The following is a 19713-nucleotide window of genomic DNA, read 5'->3' on the forward strand; positions in this document are numbered from 1 at the left end:
CTCTCTAATAGCAGAAGGAATGTGTGTAAAGGAGGGCTCTACTAACAGGAGGAGTGTGTGTGAAGGAGGTCTGTAATAAAGGATTGTAATAACAGGTAGAGCTTGTGAAAAGGATGTCTGTAATAACAGGAGGAATATGTGAGAAGGAAGTCTGAAATAACAGGAACGTAATAATGGGAGGAGTGTATGAAATGGAGGTCTTTAATAATAGGAGTGTAATAACAGGACAAGTGCCTGAAAAGGAGGTCTGTAATAACAGGATGAGTGTTAAAAAGAGGAGTGTAATAACAAGAAAGTGTGTGAAAAGGAAGTCCGTAATAACAGAAGGAGTGTGTGCTATGGAGGTCTGCAATAACAGGAGGAGTGTGTGAAAAGGAAGTCTGTAATAACAGGAGGAGTGTGTGAAAACGAAGTCTGTAATAACAGGAGGAGTGTGTGAAAAGGAAGTCTGTAATAACAGGAGCAGTGTGTGAAAGGGAGGCCTGTAAAAACAGAAGGTGTGTGTGAAAAGGAAGTCTGTAATAACAGGAGGGGTGTGTGAAAAGGAAGTCTGTAATAACAGGAGGGGTGTGTGAAAAGGAAGTCTGTAATAACAGAAGGTGTGTGTGCAAAGGAAGTCTGTAATAACAGGAGGGGTGTGTGAAAAGGAAGTCTGTAATAACAGAAGGGGTGCGTGAAAAGGAAGTCTGTAATAACAGGAGGAGTGTGTGAAAAGGAAGTCTGTAATAACAGGAGGAGTGTGTGAAAAGGAAGTCTGTAATAACAGGAGGAGTGTGTGAAAAGGAAGTCTGTAATAACAGGAGGAGTGTGTGAAAAGGAAGTCTGTAATAACAGGAGGAGTGTGTGAAAAGGAAGTCTGTAATAACAGGAGGAGTGTGTGAAAAGGAAGTCTGTAATAACAGGAGCAGTGTGTGAAAAGGAAGTCTGTAATAACAGAAGGTGTGTGTGAAAATGAAGTCTGTAATATCAGAAGGGGTGCGTTAAAAGGAAGTCTGTAATAACAGGAGGAGTGTGTGAAAAGGAAGTCTGTAATAACAGGAGGAGTGTGTGAAAAGGAAGTCTGTAATAACAGGAGGAGTGTGTGAAAAGGAAGTCTGTAATAACAGGAGGAGTGTGTGAAAAGGAAGTCTGTAATAACAGGAGAAGTGTGTGAATAGGAAGTCTGTAATAACAGGAGGGGTGTGTGAAAAGGAAGTCTGTAATAACATGAGGATTGTTTGAAATGGAGGTTTGTAATAACAGGAGGAAAATAAGAACATAAGAAATAGGAGCAGGAGCAGGCCATACGGCCCCTCGAGCCTGTTCCACCATTCAACAAGATCATGGCTGATCTTCAACCTCAACTCCACTTTCCCGCCCAATCCCCATATCCCTTGATTCCCCGAGAGTCCAAAAATCTATCGATCTCAGCCTTGAATATACTCAGTGACTCAGCATCCACAGCCCTCTGGGGTAGAGAATTCCAAAGATTCCCAACCCTCTGAGTGAAGAAATTCCTCCTCATCTCAGTCTTAAATGGCCGACCCCTTATCCTGAGACTATGTCCCCTAGATCTAGACTCTCCAGTCATGGGCGTCTGTTATTACAGACTTCCTTTTCAGACACTAGAGGAATGTGTGAAAAGGAGTTCTGTAATAACAGGAGGAGTGTGTGAAAAGATCTGTAATAACTGGTCTGTAATAACAGGAGGAATGTGTGAAAAGGAGGTCTGTAACAACAGGAGGAGTGTGTGAAATTGAAGTCTGTATTAACAGGAGGAGTGTGTGAAAAGATCTGTAATAACTGGTCTGTAATAACAGGAGGAATGTGTGAAAAGGAGGTCTGTAACAACAGGAGGAGTGTGTGAAATTGAAGTCTGTATTAACAGGAGGAGTGTGTGAAAATGAGTTCTGTGTGAAAAGGAGGTCTATAACAACAGGAGTATAATAACAGGAGTGTGTGTTTTGGCGGTCTGTAATAACAGAGGGAGCATGTGAAAAGGAAATCTGTAATAACAGGCATGTAAAACAGGAGGAGTGTGTGAAAAGGAGGTTTGTAATATCAGGAGGAGTGTGTGAAAAGTCTGTAATAACTGGTCTATAATAACAGGAGGAGTGTGCAAAAAGGTCTGTAATAATGGGAGGCATGTGTGAAAAGGAAGTCTGTAAATAACAAGAGTGTGTGAAAAGGAGGTCTGTAATACAGGAGTGTAATAACTGGAGGAATGTGCAAAATGGAGGTCTGTAATAACAGGAGGAGTTTGTGAAAAGGAGGTCTGTAAGAACAGGGTGAGTGTGTTAAATGGAGCTCTGTAATAACAAGAGGAGTGTGTGAAAAGGATATCTGTAATACAGGAGTGTAATAACAGGAGAAATGTTCGAAAAGGAGGACTATGATAATCAGGGGAGTTTAGTAATACTGCTGGAAAAATGCAAAACTGTTGTTATTAGTAATGGAGGTATGTAGTAACAGGATGCTTTCAGCAATAAATGGTTTGCAATAACGCAATTCAATCTTTAGAGTATAATAATAGAACAATTATAATAACATGCAGATAGTGATAACAGGAATTGTGTAATGATGGGAGGGTTGTAATCACAGAAAGAATATAATTACAGGTGTATTATAACAGATAGTTTGCAATAACAAGAGGAGTATAACAACTGGAGGATTGTAATAACAGAAACTGTGTAATAAAAAGGTTGTAATAAGGTAAGTGTAATAATAGCAAAGTATTAACACAAGTATAATATATAGAGTTTTGCGGTAACTATAAGATTGTAATATTAGATGGAGGATATTAACAGGGGTGTACAACAACAGGATTGTAATAGTATGATTGTGCTGTCTGGAGGTGTGTTGTAACAGAAGAGTGTAACAACAGCAGGTTTGTAATAACAGGAAGTGTATAATAATGGAAGTTGAGATGGGAAATAACAGGAAAATTATAATAGTTTGTAAAAATGGCATCACTGGAAGATTGTAATAACAATTACAGGAGTATAATAATAATTGGAGTTTATTAGCAGGAGGAATATAATGATGGGATGTTTTTAACAGCACTGTCAGAGGTGCTGTCTTTCAGATGAGGTGTTAAACCAAAGCCCTGCCTGCCCTCTCTGGTGGACGTAAAAGATCCCATGGTGCTATTCAAAGAAGAGGAGGGGAGTTCTCCCTGGCGACCTGGCCAATGTTTACACCTCTACATCACTAAAACAGATTATCCGGTCATTTATCACATTGCTGTTTGTGGGATCTTGCTGTGCGCAAATTGGCTGCTGCGTTTCCCACATGACAGCAGTGACTACACTTCAAAAAGTACTTCATTGGCTGTGAAGCATTTTGGGATGTCCTGAGGTGATGAAGGGAGGTCCAGAAATGCAAGGTCTTTCTTTCGGCCTGGGACCAGTACCTTACCTGGGCCCAGGTATATTTTCCCTCTCTGCCATTCTCTCTCTTGCCCTCTAGCGCCACCTTTGTTAATCAATGGAAGAGTGGGTAGCGGGGTGTCATTTCCAAAAAAAACCAATTCTCTCCTAAAGCCCCTAGAAAGTCATTCCTGACTAGACACCATTGACTTTCATCGCCCACCCAAACGTCTCCTTTCTCTGCCAACTGCTAGTTGGAGCCCAAGGGGAAGACCCAGGGAAAGTCCATCTGGACACAATTCAGCCCTACCAACCTTTGAGATAGGAGCATGTTGGTGAGGAAGCCCCATCTCCCCCCACCCCCCTCCCCCCTACCCCCCCCAACCACCCAGGACCCGAGGATGACCCTTACTCACGGGTCCCACTGCACTTGGCTCGGCCGCTAAGGGGTAGTTCTGTCTCGGCAGTGATGGAGTTCACTCAGAGGTGGAGTCTGGTGACAGGAGCCTTGATCATGAGGTTCCTGTTTCTTTGGGTCCTGATAACTAGCACTTTAAGGCAGCTTGCGCTCGCCAAGCGACGGGCACGTCCAACAGCTCCCAACCGGTGCTGAAGATCCCACCACCCCAACTCTACATTGAGGAGGAGGAAGGGAGGGAGGGAGAGAGAGGCAACTGGGAGAACCTCCACCACTCCCTCAGCCGCTGGAGAAGCCTTGGGGAAGGTCGGAAGATATGATTCTGCCTGTCTGAACTACGTACCGCTTACGACCCAGGGCAAGTTCTCCCGTGGCAGCAACCTCGCCAGATATGGAAGGTTACCTCATCGCTCCCGTGAGTACAACCTGGCTTTCCTTGGTTGCGCACCTGGGTTGGGTCTCCTGGGATGTTTGGGCGCTGGTTCTGAGTTGTGCCTCTTTTGAATTCCAGTACTCGGAAGATATTGTTACCTACGACAGCGATGTGTGCAGACCGCCGCTGGAGTATTACTCCTACCTCAGCAGCGATGGAGAGAGCCATAGCGGTGAGTTATACTCTCTCTCTCATCCCTGGAGATACCCCCACCCTCATTGCCCAGGGGTCCAACCACCTGTAGATGTCCCGGGGCGAGCCTAGCCCTGCCACTTGGGGTGAGGGTACAGAAGCAAGCTGGTTTAATGTCCTCTGGGATATCACTACGTGGTGGCATTGACTCCTGAGTAGATCGTTTCCCAAGTTGGACCTGTGGTTAGTCCCTAGTCCTGGTGAGAAGTTGTGACTTTCTGAACCTCGGGATTGAGGCTCTCTGCAAGTCATTCACAGCGGAGAGAAAGTGTTAGTTATCAGACTGACAATAAAAGGAAGCGGTTTGAGGTTTGACGGGGCAGGGCACTTTATAAAGCGTGACCACCGTACAGATTAAGACCATCGCACAGGGCAGTGTCACCGTACAGAAGGGGGGACACCTTCATTCATGTTCATAGCTGAAAGACAGCTTTTAGAAGCAGAGCCACGCCTCCCATGGACTGAAACTTGCGCCCTTGTGCATGAGATAGTGACTAATGATTGACTCAATGCTACACCACAGACATTACACAGAATGACCAACAAACTTTCCGATCCACTCCAAAAGGCGGTGTGCAACATACTGTCAGATCATTACATTCAGGCTGAAACTGCCAGTGCGATTTATTTACACACAAGATAACTACACAGAGGCTGAGAAACAAAGCAACAAAGTGGCAGTACAATACTTGACTTGGGTTAGATCTGGAACGCACTGCCCGCAAGGGAGGTGCAAGCAGGTTTAATAGGAACTTTCAAAAGGGAATGGGAAAGGGATAATTCAGCAGGGGGGAGTGGGACTAATTGGATGGCTCTTTCAAAGAGCCAGCAAGGACACGATGGGCCGAATGGCCTCCTTTTGTGCTGTATTATTCTATGATTCTATATGAACTGCTCCAAAAATAAAAGTACAGACCTGAATCTTTGCAAATTCACTCACATGAATTTTAAATGGAAAATGTCATGCAGCAAGGACTTTGCACTTTGTACCACCTCACATGACAACAACTCCCATTTATACAGCACCTTGAATGTAGTAAAACATCCCAGGGTGCTTCCCAGGAGCGATGATCAAACAAAATTAGACACCGAGCAACATGAGATATTAGGACAGGTGACCAAAAGCTTGGTCAAAGAGGTAGGTTTTAAGGAGCATCTTAAAGGAGGAGAGAGCGATAGAGAGACGGAGAGGTTGAGGGAGGGAATTCCAGAGGTGAGGTCCGAGGCAGCTGAAGGCACGGCCGCCAATGGTGGAGCGATTAAAATCGGGGATGTGCAAGAGGCCAGAATTGGGGGAGCGCAGTGATCTCGGATGGTAGTAGGGCTGGAGGAGGTTACAGAGATCTCGGGGGGGTTGTAGGGCTGGAGGAGGTTACAGAGATCTCGGGGGGGTTGTAGGGCTGGAGGAGGTTACAGAGATCTCGGGGGGGTTGTAGGGCTGGAGGAGGTTACAGAGATCTCGGGGGGGTTGTAGGGCTGGAGGAGGTTACAGAGATCTCGGGGGGGTTGTAGGGCTGGAGGAGGTTACAGAGATCTCGGGGGGGTTGTAGGGCTGGAGGAGGTTACAGAGATCTCGGAGGGTTGTAGGGCTGGAGGAGGTTACAGAGATCTCGGAGGGTTGTAGGGCTGGAGGAGGTTACAGAGATCTCGGGGGGGTTGTAGGGCTGGAGGAGGTTACAGAGATCTCGGAGGGTTGTAGGGCTGGAGGAGGTTACAGAGATCTCAGAGGGTCGTAGGGCTGGAGGAGGTTACAGAGATCTCGGAGGGTTGTAGGGCTGGAGGAGGTTACAGAGATCTCGGGGGGGTTGTAGGGCTGGAGGAGGTTACAGAGATCTCGGAGGGTTGTAGGGCTGGAGGAGGTTACAGAGATCTCAGAGGGTCGTAGGGCTGGAGGAGGTTACAGAGATCTCGGAGGGTTGTAGGGCTGGAGGAGGTTACAGAGATCTCAGAGGGTTGGAGGGCTGGAGGAGGTTACAGAGATCTCGGAGGGTTGGAGGGCTGGAGGAGGTTACAGAGATCTCGGAGGGGTTGTAGGGCTGGAGGAGGTTACAGAGATCTCGGGGGGGTTGTAGAGCTGGAGGAGGTTACAGAGATCTCGGAGGGTTGTAGGGCTGGAGGAGGTTACAGAGATCTCGGAGGGTTGTAGGGCTGGAGGAGGTTACAGAGATCTCGGAGGGTTGTAGGGCTGGAGGAGGTTTCAGAGATCTCGGGGGGGTTGTAGGGCTGGAGGAGGTTTCAGAGATCTCGGAGGGTTGTTGGGCTGGAGGAGGTTACAGAGATCTCGGAGGGTTGTAGGGCTGGAGGAGGTTACAGAGATCTCGGGGGGGTTGTAGGGCTGGAGGAGGTTACAGAGATCTCGGAGGGTTGTAGGGCTGGAGGAGGTTACAGAGATCTCGGAGGGTTGTAGGGCTGGAGGAGGTTACAGAGATCTCGGAGGGTTGTAGGGCTGGAGGAGGTTACAGAGATCTCGGAGGATTGTAGGGCTGGAGGAGGTTACAGAGATCTCAGAGGGTTGGAGGGCTGGAGGATGTTAGAGATCTTGGAGGGTCGTAGGGCTGGAGGAGGTTACAGAGATCTCAGAGGGTTGGAGGGCTGGAGGAGGTTACAGAGATCTCGGAGGGTTGGAGGGCTGGAGGAGGTTACAGAGATCTCGGAGGGGTTGTAGGGCTGGAGGAGGTTACAGAGATCTCGGGGGGGTTGTAGGGCTGGAGGAGGTTACAGAGATCTCGGAGGGTTGTAGGGCTGGAGGAGGTTACAGAGATCTCGGAGGGTTGTAGGGCTGGAGGAGGTTACAGAGATCTCGGAGGGTTGTAGGGCTGGAGGAGGTTACAGAGATCTCGGAGGGTTGTAGGGCTGGAGGAGGTTACAGAGATCTCGGGGGGTTGTAGGGCTGGAGGAGGTTACAGAGATCTCGGAGGGGTGTGGGGCTGGAGGAGGTTACAGAGATCTCGGGGGGGTTGTAGGGCTGGAGGAGGTTTCAGAGATCTCGGAGGGTTGTAGGGCTGGAGGAGGTTACAGAGATCTCGGGGGGGTTGTAGGGCTGGAGGAGGTTACAGAGATCTCGGGGGGTTGTAGGGCTGGAGGAGGTTACAGAGATCTCGGAGGGGTGTAGGGCTGGTGGAGGTTACAGAGATCTCGGAGGGTTGTAGGGCTGGAGGAGGTTACAGAGATCTCGCAGGATCGTAGGGCTGGAGGAGGTTACAGAGATCTCGGAGGATCGTAGGGCTGGAGGAGGTTACAGAGATCTCGGAGGGTTGTAGGGCTGGAGGAGGTTACAGAGATCTCGGAGGGTTGTAGGGCTGGAGGAGGTTACAGAGATCTCAAAGGGTTGTAGGGCTGGAGGAGGTTACAGAGATCTCGGAGGGTCGTACGGCTGGAGGAGGTTACAGAGATCTCAGAGGGTCGTAGAGCTGGAGGAGGTTACAGAGATCTCGGAGGGGTGTAGGGCTGGAGGAGGTTACAGAGATCTCGGAGGGTTGTAGGGCTGGAGGAGGTTACAGAGATCTCGGAGGGTCGTAGGGCTGGAGGAGGTTACAGAGATCTCGGGGGGTCGTAGGGCTGGAGGAGGTTACAGAGATAGGGAGGGGCGAGGCCACGGAGGGATTTGAAGACAGGATGAGAATTTTAAAATCGAGGCGTTCCCGGACCGGGAGCCAATGTGGGTGAGTGAGCACAGGGGGTGATGGGGGAACGGGACTTGGTGCGAGTTAGGATACGGGCAGCAAGTTTTGGATGAGCTCAAGTTTCTGGAGGGTGCAAGGTGGGAGGCCAGAATAGTCGAGTCTGGAGGTAACAAAGGCAGGGATGAGGGTTTCAGCAGTAGATGAGCTGAGGCAGGGGGCGGAGACGGGCGATGTTACGGAGGTGGTAGTGGGCGGTCTTGGTGATGGAGGGGATATGGGGTCAGAAGCTCATCTCAGGGTCAAATAGGACACCAAGGTTGTGAATGGTCTGGTTCACCCTCAGACAGCGGCCGGGGAGAGGGATGGAGTCGGTGGCCTCATGAATGCAGGGTTGCCATCGGTTCATCCCCGGCTGAAGTCCAGGCAGGAACATTTAAAGATCAAAAGGGGCCCTTGGGAATAGTCAGCCGATCAGGATATTAATCACTTCCACCTCTCAGGCAGATATGGGGTCAACAACAGCCTTGTGGCTGTCCAGAGCTTTGTTTCCTTTTGACATGTGGTGGTAAATTTTGCAAGTCAGAGCTGGTGGTGAGAAATGCAAGCATGCAGCCTGCAGCCTTCCAAGATGTGTTTGTGGCAGACACGGTGTCTCGCTGTAGGCCGGGACTGAGACAATTTAAGATTTGACCTCCAGAGGAAAGAAAGACAGGAGCCTGCAAATTCACGCCCTCTCAAAACTACCTGGGTCCAGCCAAACAAACGATCTGAACCGAGGCCCCGTCTGCCCTCGCAGGTGGGTGTAAAAGATCCCAGGGCACGAAGGGAAGAAGAGCAGGGGGGAGTTCTCCCCGGTGTCCTGAACAATATTTAACCCTCAACCAACACCACTAAAACAGATTATCTGGTCACTATCACATTGCTGTTTGTGGGATCTTGCTGTGCACAATTTGGCTATCGCGTTTCCTACATTACAACAGTGACTACACTTTGAAAGTTCTTCATTGGCTGTAAAGCCCTTTGGGACGTCTTGAGGTTGTGAAAGGTGCTATAGAAAAGCAAGTTCTTTCTTTGATTAGTTTCAGATTGCAGGCAGTGGCACCAAGAAAAGCTGGGCCATTGACACTTTAACTCTGGGCTACTCTCCGACACACAGACTGAGGAACTGTATCGCTCAATCATCGCTAACCCGTCACTTTTAAATCATAGTACCTATCGAAAGGCTTAGCTTTATACATTGCCTCATCACATCTCTGACAAATGTCACCACACCACATCACATCCAGTGAGTTACATTGAATGGCGGTCACTGTTCTTATGGAGGGAACTTGTCAGCCCCATTCTGCAACACAGAAAGATCCCACTAACAGCAATGAGATGAACGGGCAGTTATTACCTTGAGGTGGTGTTGATTGAAGGAGGAACATTGGTCGAGGTACCAGGAGAACACCCCACTCTTCTTCAAATGATACCATGGAATGACAGTGTCAACCTGAACTAGCAGTGTGGGCAGATGGGGGCTCAGTGTAACGTGCCATCCAAAAGATGACCAGCCAATAATGTGGCACAGGCTCGTAGGGCACAGGAAAGTCAACTTAGATGCTGTGGTTACCTCATAGAGCAGGACTTGAAGCCACAACACTGTGACTCAGAGATGAGAGTGCTAACAACCAAGACAATTGGACACATAAGACAAATGTGAAAATTAAAGCATTACTAATTTTACTTCACTGTTGTGCATGAGGGAGGGCTGCTTTTATCATAAAGATCACACATACCAGAACTGGACAACAACGCAGGGCAGGAGTGGACAACACAGGGCAGGAGTGGACAGCAACACAGGGCAGGAGTAGACAGCAACACAGGACAGGAGTGAGCAACAAAACAGGGCAGGAGTGGGCAACAACACAGGGCAGGAGTGGACAGCAACAAAGGGCAGGAGTGGACAGCAACAAAGGGCAGGAGTGGACAGCAACAAAGGGCAGGAGTGGACAACAACACAGGGCAGGAGTGGACAACGACACAGGGCAGGAGTGGACAACGACACAGGGCAGGAGTGGACAACGACACAGGGCAGGAGTGGACAACGACACAGGGCAGGAGTGGACAACGACACAGGGCAGGAGTGGACAACGACACAGGGCAGGAGTGGACAACGACACAGGGCAGGAGTGGGCAACAACACAGGGCAGGAGTGGGCAACAACACAGGGCAGGAGTGGGCAACGACACAGGGCAGGAGTGGACAACGACACAGGGCAGGAGTGGACAACGACACAGGGCAGGAGTGGGCAACGACACAGGGCAGGAGTGGACAACGACACAGGGCAGGAGTGGGCAACAACACAGGGCAGGAGTGGACAACAACACAGGGCAGGAGTGGGCAACAACACAGGGCAGGAGTAGACAGCAACACAGGGCAGGAGTGAGCAACAAAACAGGGCAGGAGTGGGCAACAACACAGGGCAGGAGTGGACAGCAACAAAGGGCAGGAGTGGGCAACAACACAGGGCAGGAGTGGACAACAACACAGGGCAGGAGTGGACAACAACACAGGGCAGGAGTGGACAACAACACAGGGCAGGAGTGGGCAACAACACAGGGCAGGAGTGGACAACAACACAGGGCAGGAGTGGACAACGACACAGGGCAGGAGTGGACAACGACACAGGGCAGGAGTGGACAACGACACAGGGCAGGAGTGGGCAACGACACAGGGCAGGAGTGGGCAACGACACAGGGCAGGAGTGGACAACGACACAGGGCAGGAGTGGACAACGACACAGGGCAGGAGTGGACAACGACACAGGGCAGGAGTGGACAACAACACAGGGCAGGAGTGGGCAACAACACAGGGCAGGAGTGGACAACAACACAGGGCAGGAGTGGACAACAACACAGGGCAGGAGTGGACAACAACACAGGGCAGGAGTGGACAACAACACAGGGCAGGAGTGGACAACAACACAGGGCAGGAGTGGACAACAACACAGGGCAGGAGTGGACAACAACACAGGGCAGGAGTGGGCAACTACACAGGGCAGGAGTGGACAACAACACAGGGCAGGAGTGGGCAACGACACAGGGCAGGAGTGGACAACGACACAGGGCAGGAGTGGACAACAACACAGGGCAGGAGTGGACAACAACACAGGGCAGGAGTGGACAACAACACAGGGCAGGAGTGGACAACAACACAGGGCAGGAGTGGACAACAACACAGGGCAGGAGTGGACAACAACACAGGGCAGGAGTGGGCAACGACACAGGGCAGGAGTGGGCAACGACACAGGGCAGGAGTGGACAACGACACAGGGCAGGAGTGGACAACGACACAGGGCAGGAGTGGGCAACAACACAGGGCAGGAGTGGGCAACAACACAGGGCAGGAGTGGACAACAACACAGGGCAGGAGTGGACAACAACACAGGGCAGGAGTGGACAACAACACAGGGCAGGAGTGGACAACAACACAGGGCAGGAGTGGACAACAACACAGGGCAGGAGTGGACAACGACACAGGGCAGGAGTGGACAACGACACAGGGCAGGAGTGGACAACGACACAAGGCAGGACCAATGATAATGGAATCTTTACTTAAAGATGTCATAAAAAAACATCTAGAAACTGAAAATATAATAGTCAGCACAGATTTCAGAAGGGAAGGTCATGCTTGACCAAACTTATTGAATTCTTTGAAGAAGTAACAAAAAGTGTAGATAAGGGTAATGTAGTAGATGTAATATATTTTGATTTTCAAAAGGCCTTCGATAAGGTGCCGCATTGTAGGCTCTTGACTACAGTCAGAGCATGTGGAGTCAGGGGGCAAATCGAATGGATAGCAAGCTGGATACAGAACAGAAAACAGAGAGTAGGGATTAAAGGAAGTTACTCAGACTGGCGGACGGTGGGGTGTGGTGTTCCACAGGGATCGGTGCTGGGACCACTGATGTTCACAATTTACACAAACAATTTGGACTCGAGAAATGGAAGTACAATTTCCAATTTTGTAGGCAACACCAAAATGGAGCACGAGGGGAAGGATCCCGCTATCGTTGGTCATGTAGGGACCAACTACATAGGTAGAACTAGGAATGAGGTTCTGCTGAGTTTGAGGAGCTAAGGTCCAAATTAGAAGAACCTCAAAGTTAATAATCTCTGGATTACTACCTGAGCCACGTGCAAATTGGCATCAGGACAAACAGATTAGATGGTTAAATGCATGGCTCAAAGAGTGGTTTGGGAGACAGGGGGTTTGATTCATGGGGCACTGGTACCAGTACTGGGGAAAGAGGGAGCTGTTCCATTGGGACGGGCTCCACTTAAACCAGGCTGGGACCAGTGACCTCGCGAATCGAATAGCTAGGGCTGGAGATAGGACTTTAAACTAATAAGTGGGGGGAGGGGTCAGGTAAGGATAAATTTATCAGTCTGAAGAGAAAAGTCAAGGCTGTAGGGCAGAGGATTGATTTGGATAAAAACAGGCAGAGTGTGTCAGGAAGGGACAGAGAGTTTAACAAAGGTAATAGAGCATTAGTGACTAAGGTCACATCGGGGAAAATAGTAAAAAGTTCTAATTAAAGGTGCTATATCTGAATACATGGAGCATTCATAGAATCATAGAATATTTACAGCACAGAAGGAGGCCATTCGGCCCATCGTGTCTGCACTGGCTGAGAAACGAGCCATCCAGCCTAATCCCACTTTCCCGCATTTGGTCTGTAGCTCTGCAGGTCGAGGCTCTTCAGGTGCACATCCAGGGATTTTTTTAATGAGTTGAGGGTTTCTGCCTCTCCCACCCTCTCGGGCAGTGAGTTCCAGACCCCCACCACCCTCTGGGTGAAAAAAATCTTTCCTCATTTCCGCTCTAATCCTTCTACCAATCACTTTAAATCTATGCCTCCTGGTTATTGACCCCTCCGCTAAGGGAAATAGGTCCTTCCTATCCACTCTACCAAGGCCCCTCATAATTTTATACACCTCAATTAAATCTCCCCTCAGCCTCCTCTGTTCCAAGGAAAACAACCCCAGTCTATCCAATCTGTCATCATAGCTAAAATTCTCCAGTCCTGGCAACATCCTCGTAAATCTCCTCTGTACCCTCTCTAGTGCAATTACATCCTTCCTGTAATGTGGTGACCAGAACTGAACGCAGTACTCAAGCTGTGGCCTAACTAATGTTTTATTCAGTTCCAGCATAACCTCCCTGCTCTTATATTCTATGCCTCAGCTAATAAAGGAAAGTATCCCGTATGCCTTTTTAACCACCTTCTCTACCTGTCCTGCTACCTTCAGGGATCTGTGGACATGCACTCCAAGGTCCCTCACTTTCTCTACACCTCTCAGTATCCTCCCATTTATTGTGTACTCCCTTGCCTTGTTTGCTCTCCCCAAATGCATTACCTCACACTTCTCCGGATTGAATTCCATTTCCCACTTTTCTGCCCATCTGACCAGTCCATTGATATCTTCCTGCAGTCTACAGCTTTCCTCCTCACTATCAACCACACGGCCTATTTTTGTGTCATCTGCGAATTTCTTAATCATGCCCCCTACATTTAAGTCCAAATCGTTAATGTATACCACAAAAAGCAAAAGGACCTAGTACCGAGCCCTGCGGTACCCCACTGGAAACCGCCTTCCAGTCGCAAAAACACCCGTAACAGGATAGATGAATTAGTGGCACAAAGAGAGATAAATGGGTTTGATCTAATAACTGTTAGAGACATGGTTACAAGGTGACCAAGGTTGGGAACTAAATATTCCAGGGTACATGATGTTTCGAAAAGACAGGGAGAATGGAAAAGGAGGCGGGGGTGGGGGAGCCCTGATAATAGAGGATGAGATAAGGAGAGTGGTGAGAGAGGGTCTTAGTCGGAGGATCAGGAAGTAGAATCAGTATGGGAGGAGCTAAGAAACATTAAGGGGCAGGAAACACTGGTGGGAGTAGTTTACAGGGCCCCTAACAGTAGTTATAGTGTTGGACAGAGTATAAATCAGAAAATTAGAGGAGCATGTAACAAGGGTAATGCAATAATCATGGGGGGACTTAAGTCTTCATATAGACTGGGCAAATCAAATTGGCAAAAGTAGTTTGGAGGACGAGTTCATGGAATGTATTCGAGTTTTCTAGAACAATATTTCGAGGAACCAACTAAGGAACAGACTATTTTAGATCTAGTGTTGTGTAATGAGACAGGGTTAATTAGTAATCTTCTAGTTAAGGATCCTCTGGGGCAGAGTGATCATAATATGATAGAATTTCATATTGAGTTTGAGAATGATGTAGTTAAGTCTGAAACTAGGGTCTTAAATTTAAACAAAGCCAATTACGTAGGTATGAGGAGCGAGTTGGGTATGGTTGATTGGGAAATTAGATTAAAAGATATGACGGTAGATAAACAATGGCGAATATTGCAAGAAATAATTCATAATTCTCAATGAATATACTTTCCCTTGAGGAATAAAAACTCCACAGGAAAAGTGATCTAACTGTGACTAACAAGAGAAGTTAAGGATAGTATTAGATTAAAAAAGAAGCTTACAATGTTGCCAAAAAGAGTAGTAAGTCTGAGGATTGGGAGGGTTTTAGAAATCAGCAAAGGATGACCAAAAAATTGATGACGAGGGAGAAAATAGAATGTGAGAGTAAACTAGCAAGAAATATAAAAACAGATTGTAAGAGCTTCTACAAGTAAGTATAAAGGAGGAGATTAGTGAAAGTAAACGTTGGTCCCTTAAAGGCTGAGACTGGAGAAATAATAATGGGGAATCAGGAAATGGCAGAGAAGTTAAACAAATATTTTATATCTGTGTTCACAGTAGAAGACACAAAAAACATGCTGGAAATAGTGGGGAACCAAGGGTCTAATGAGAGGGAGGAACTTAAAGTAATTAAAATTAGTAAAGAAAAAGTACTGGAGAAATTAATGGGACTAAAAGCCAACAAATCCCCTGGACCTGATGGTCTACACCCTCGGGTTTTAAGAGGTGGCTGCAGAGATAGTGGATGCATTGGTTTTGATCTTCTAGAATTCCTTGGATTCTGGAATGGTCCCCGTGGATTGGAAGGTAGCAAATGTCACCCCGCTATTCAAGAAAGGAGGGAGAGAGAAAACAGGGAACGACAGGCGAGTTAGCCTGACATCAGTCGTAAGGAAAATGCTAGAATCTATTATTAAGGACGTAGTGACAGGGCATTTAGAAAATCATAATATGATTAGGCAGAGTCAACATAGTTTATGAAGGGGAAATCATGCATGACAAATTTATTAGAGTTTTTTGAGGGTGTAACTCGCAGGGTAGATAAAGGGGAACCAGTGGATGTAGTATATTTGGATTTTCAAAATGCATTCGATAAGGTTGTTACACAAGATAAGGGCTCATGGGGTTGGGGTTAATATATCAGCATTGGTAGAGGATTGGTTAACAGACAGAAAACAGAGAGTAGGAATAAACGGGTCATTTTCGGGTTGGCAGGCTGTAACTAGTGGGGTGCCGCAAGGATCAGTGCTTGGACCTCAGCTATTTACAATCTATATTAATGACTTAGATGAAGGGACCGAGTGTAATGTATCCAAGTTTGCTGACGATACAAAGCTAGGTGGGAAAGTAAGCTGTGAGGAGGACACAAAGAGCCTGCAAAGGGATAGAGTCAGGTTAAGTGAGTGGGCAAGAAGGTGGCAGATGGAGTATAATGTGGGGAAATGTGAGGTTATTCACTTTGGTAGGAAGAAACGAAAAACAGAATATTTTAGGAAAAGGTAAGACTAAGAAATGTTGGTATTCAGAGAGATTTGGGTGTCCTCGTACACGAAACTCAGAAAGTTAACACGCAGGTACAACAAGCAATTAGGAAAGCTAATGGCATGTTGGCCTTTATTGCAAGGAGGTTGGAGTACAGGTGATGAAGGAGGAAAGCTCCGAAAGCTTGTGATTTCAAATAAAGCTGTTGGACTATAACCTGGCGTTGTAAGACTCCTTACACATGATCTGATTGAATGGCGGAGCAGGCTCAAGGGGCCGTATGGCCTACTCCTGCTCCTATTTCTTCTGTTCTTATAGTTAATACTGAGGAGGACAGCGACAAAATACAGGAAGACTCTAATAAACGTCCAGAATGGGCGTGTAATTAGCAAATGAATTTCAATATAGATAAGTGTGAGGTGGTACATTTTGGTAAGAAGAATAAGGAGACCACATACTGCTCGGATAATAAGAGTCTAAATAGGGTAGAGGATCAGAGGGATCTGGGGGGACAGATACACAAATCACTAAAAGTAGCAACGCAGGTTAATAAGGCCATAAAAAGGCAAACCAAGCACTGGGTTCATTTCTAGAGGGATAGAATTGAAAAGCAGGGAAGTTATATTAAACTTGTATAGAACCTTGGTTAGACCACACTTGGAGTACTGTGAACAGTTCTGGTCTCCATATTATAAAAAGGATATAGAGGCACTGGAGAAGGTGCAAAAAAGATTTACTAGGATGATACCAGAACTGAGAGGTTATACCTATCAGGAAAGATTGAACAGGCTGGGGCTCTTTTCTCTAGAAAAGAGAAGACTGAGGGGTGACCTGATCGAGGTCTTTAAGATTGTGAAAGAGTTTGATAGGGTAGACGTGGAGAAGATGTTTCCACTTGTGGGGGAGACCAGAATTAGGGGTCATTAATATAAGATAGTCAATAATAAATCCAATAAGGAATTCAGGAGAAACTTCTTTACCCAGAGAGTGGTGAGAATGTGGAACTCACTACCACAAGGAGTAGTTGAGACGAATAACATAGAGGCATTTAAGGGGAAGCTGGATAAACACATGAGGGAGAAAGGAATAGAAGGATATGTTGATAGGGTGAGATGAAGAAAGGTGGGAGGAGGCTCGTGTGGAGCATAAAGACCAGCATGGACCAGTTGGGCTGAATGGCCTGTTTCTGTGCTGTAAATTCTATGCAATTCTGCATGAGGATAACAATACCAGACCACAATTCAGTGCAGGAAAATAGAGAACCGGAGAGGATGACAAGGCAGGGCAGTTCAAAACACCAGACAGGACATGACAACAAAATACAGGAGAGGACACCAAGAGAGGAGAGGAGACCAATAGTGGAGAGGAGAGGAGAGGAGACCAATAGTGGAGAGGAGAGGAGACCAAGAGAGGAGAGGAGAGGAGACCAATAGTGGAGAGGAGAGGAGAGGAGACCAATAGTGGAGAGGAGAGGAGACCAAGAGAGGAGAGGAGAGGAGAGGAGACCAAGAGAGGAGAGGAGAGGAGAGGAGACCAAGAGAGGAGAGGAGAGGAGACCAATAGAGGAGAGGAGAGGAGAGGAGACCAAGAGAGGAGAGGAGAGGAGAGGAGACCAAGAGAGGAGAGGAGAGGAGACCAAGAGAGGAGAGGAGAGGAGACCAATAGAGGAGAGGAGAGGAGAGGAGACCAATAGTGGAGAGGAGAGGAGACCAAGAGAGGAGAGGAGAGGAGACCAATAGTGGAGAGGAGAGGAGACCAATAGAGGAGAGGAGAGGAGACCGAGAGAGGAGAGGAGAGGAGACCGAGAGAGGAGAGGAGAGGAGAATAAGAGAGGAGAGGAGAGGAGAATAAGAGAGGAGAGGAGAGGAGACCAATAGTGGAGAGGAGAGGAGACCAAGAGAGGAGAGGAGAGGAGAGGAGACCAATAGAGGAGAGGAGAGGAGACCAATAGAGGAGAGGAGAGGAGACCAATAGTTGAGAGGAGAGGAGACCAAGAGAGGAGAGGAGAGGAGACCAATAGTGGAGAGGAGAGGAGACCAAGAGAGGAGAGGAGAGGAGACCATTAGTGGAGAGGAGAGGAGAGCAGAATAAGAGACGAGAGGAGAGGAGACCAAGAGAGGAGAGGAGAGGAGACCATGAGAGGAGAGGAGAGGAGACCAAGAGAGGAGAGGAGAGGAGAGGAGAGCAGAGAAGACCAACAGAGGAGAGGAGAGGAGACCAATAGAGGAGAGGAGAGGAGAGCAGAGAAGACCAATAGAGGAGAGGAGAGGAGAGAAGAGGAGACCAATTGAGGGGAGGAGATCAATAGAGGAGAGGAGAGAAGAGGAGACCAATTGAGTAGAGGAGACCAAAAGAGGAGAGAAGAGAAGAGGAGACCAATTGAGGAGAGGAGACCAATAGAGGAGACAAGAGGAGACCAATAGAGGAGAGGAGAGCAGAGGAGACCAACAGAGCAGAGGAGAGGAGATCAATAGAGGAGAGGAGAGGAGACCAATAGAGGAGAGGAGAGGAGACCAATGGAGGAGAGGAGAGGAGACCAATAGAGGAGAGGAGAGGAGACCAATAGAGGAGAGGAGAGGAGACCTAGAGAGGAGAGGACACCAACAGAAGAGAGGAGAGAAGAGAAGACCAATAGAGGAGAGGAGAGGAGACCAATAGAAGAGAGGAGAGGGGAGGAGACCAATAGAGGAGAGGAGAGGAGACCGAGAGAGGAGAGGAGACCAGTCGAGGAGAGGAGAGGAGAGGACACCAATAGAGAAGAGGAGAGGAGAGGAGACCAATAGAGCAGAGGAGAGGACACCAATAGAGGAGAGGAGAGTAGACCAATAGAGGAGAGGAGAGGAGACCAATAGAGGAGAGGAGAGGAGACCAATCGATGAGAGGAGAGGAGTGGAGACCAATAGAGGAGAGGAGAGGAGACCAATAGAGGAGAGGAGAGGAGAACAATTAAGGAGAGGAGAGGAGAGGAGACCAATAGAGGAGAGGAGACCAATAGAGGAGAGGAGAGGAGACCAATCGAGGAGAGGAGAGGAGACCAATAGAGGAGAGGAGAGGAGACCAATTGAGGAGAAGAGTGGAGAGGACACCAGCAGAGGAGAGGAGAGGAGACCAATAGAGGAGAGTAGAGGAGAGGAGACCAATTAAGGAGAGGAGAGGAGACCAATAGAGGAGAGGAGAGGAGTGGAGGCCAATAGAGGAGAGGAGTGGCGACCAATAGAGGAGAGGAGAGGAGACCAATAGAGGAGAGGAGAGGAGACCAATAGAGGAGAGGAGAGGAGACCAATAGAGGAGAGGAGAGGAGACCAATCGAGGAGAGGAGAGGAGACCAATCGAGGAGAGGAGACGAGACCAATAGAGGAGAGCAGAGGAGAGGAGACCAATAGAGGATAGGAGAGGAGACCAATAGAGGAGAGGAGAAGAGAGGAGAGGCGACCAATAGAGGAGAGGAGAGGAGAGGAGACCAATAGTGGAGAGGAGAGGAGACCAAGAGAGGAGAGGAGAGGAGAGGAGACCAATAGTTGAGAGGAGAGGAGACCAAGAGAGGAGATGAGAGGAGACCATTAGTGGAGAGGAGAGGAGAGCAGAATAAGAGAGGAGAGGAGAGGAGACCAAGAGAGGATAGGAGAGGAGACCAAGAGAGGAGAGGAGAGGAGACCAAGAGAGGAGAGGAGTGGAGACCAAGAGAGGAGAGGAGACCAATCGTGGAGAGGAGAGGAGAGGAGACCAATGGAGGAGAGGAGAGGAGACCAATAAAGGAGAGGAGAGGAGACCAATAGAGGAGATGAGAGGAGACCAATAGAGGAGAGCAGAGGAGAGGAGAGCAGAGAAGACCAACAGAGGAGAGGAGAGGAGAACAATAGAGGAGAGGAGAGGAGAGCAGAGAAGACCAATAGAGGAGAGGAGAGAAGAGGAGACCAATTGAGCTGAGGAGATCAATAGAGAAGAGGAGAGAAGA

The 19713-nt window shown here is 48.3% G+C and overlaps 1 protein-coding gene across 1 annotated transcript in view; it reads left to right on the forward strand.

Moving 5' to 3' along the window:
* The first annotated feature begins 3909 nt into the window (after nt 1-3909).
* Nucleotides 3910-19713, forward strand: part of LOC137310061 (transcription factor PU.1-like) — a 98516-nt gene continuing 82712 nt past the window's right edge. The window contains exons 1-2 of the mRNA XM_067978026.1: nt 3910-4180; nt 4277-4370. Of these exons, the coding sequence (XP_067834127.1) occupies nt 4157-4180; nt 4277-4370 (118 nt within the window). The 5' untranslated portion in view covers nt 3910-4156. The remainder of the gene's footprint in view (nt 4181-4276; nt 4371-19713) is intronic.

Source organism: Heptranchias perlo, unplaced genomic scaffold (assembly GCF_035084215.1).
Source record: "Heptranchias perlo isolate sHepPer1 unplaced genomic scaffold, sHepPer1.hap1 HAP1_SCAFFOLD_208, whole genome shotgun sequence".
Classification (NCBI taxonomy): domain Eukaryota; kingdom Metazoa; phylum Chordata; class Chondrichthyes; order Hexanchiformes; family Hexanchidae; genus Heptranchias; species Heptranchias perlo.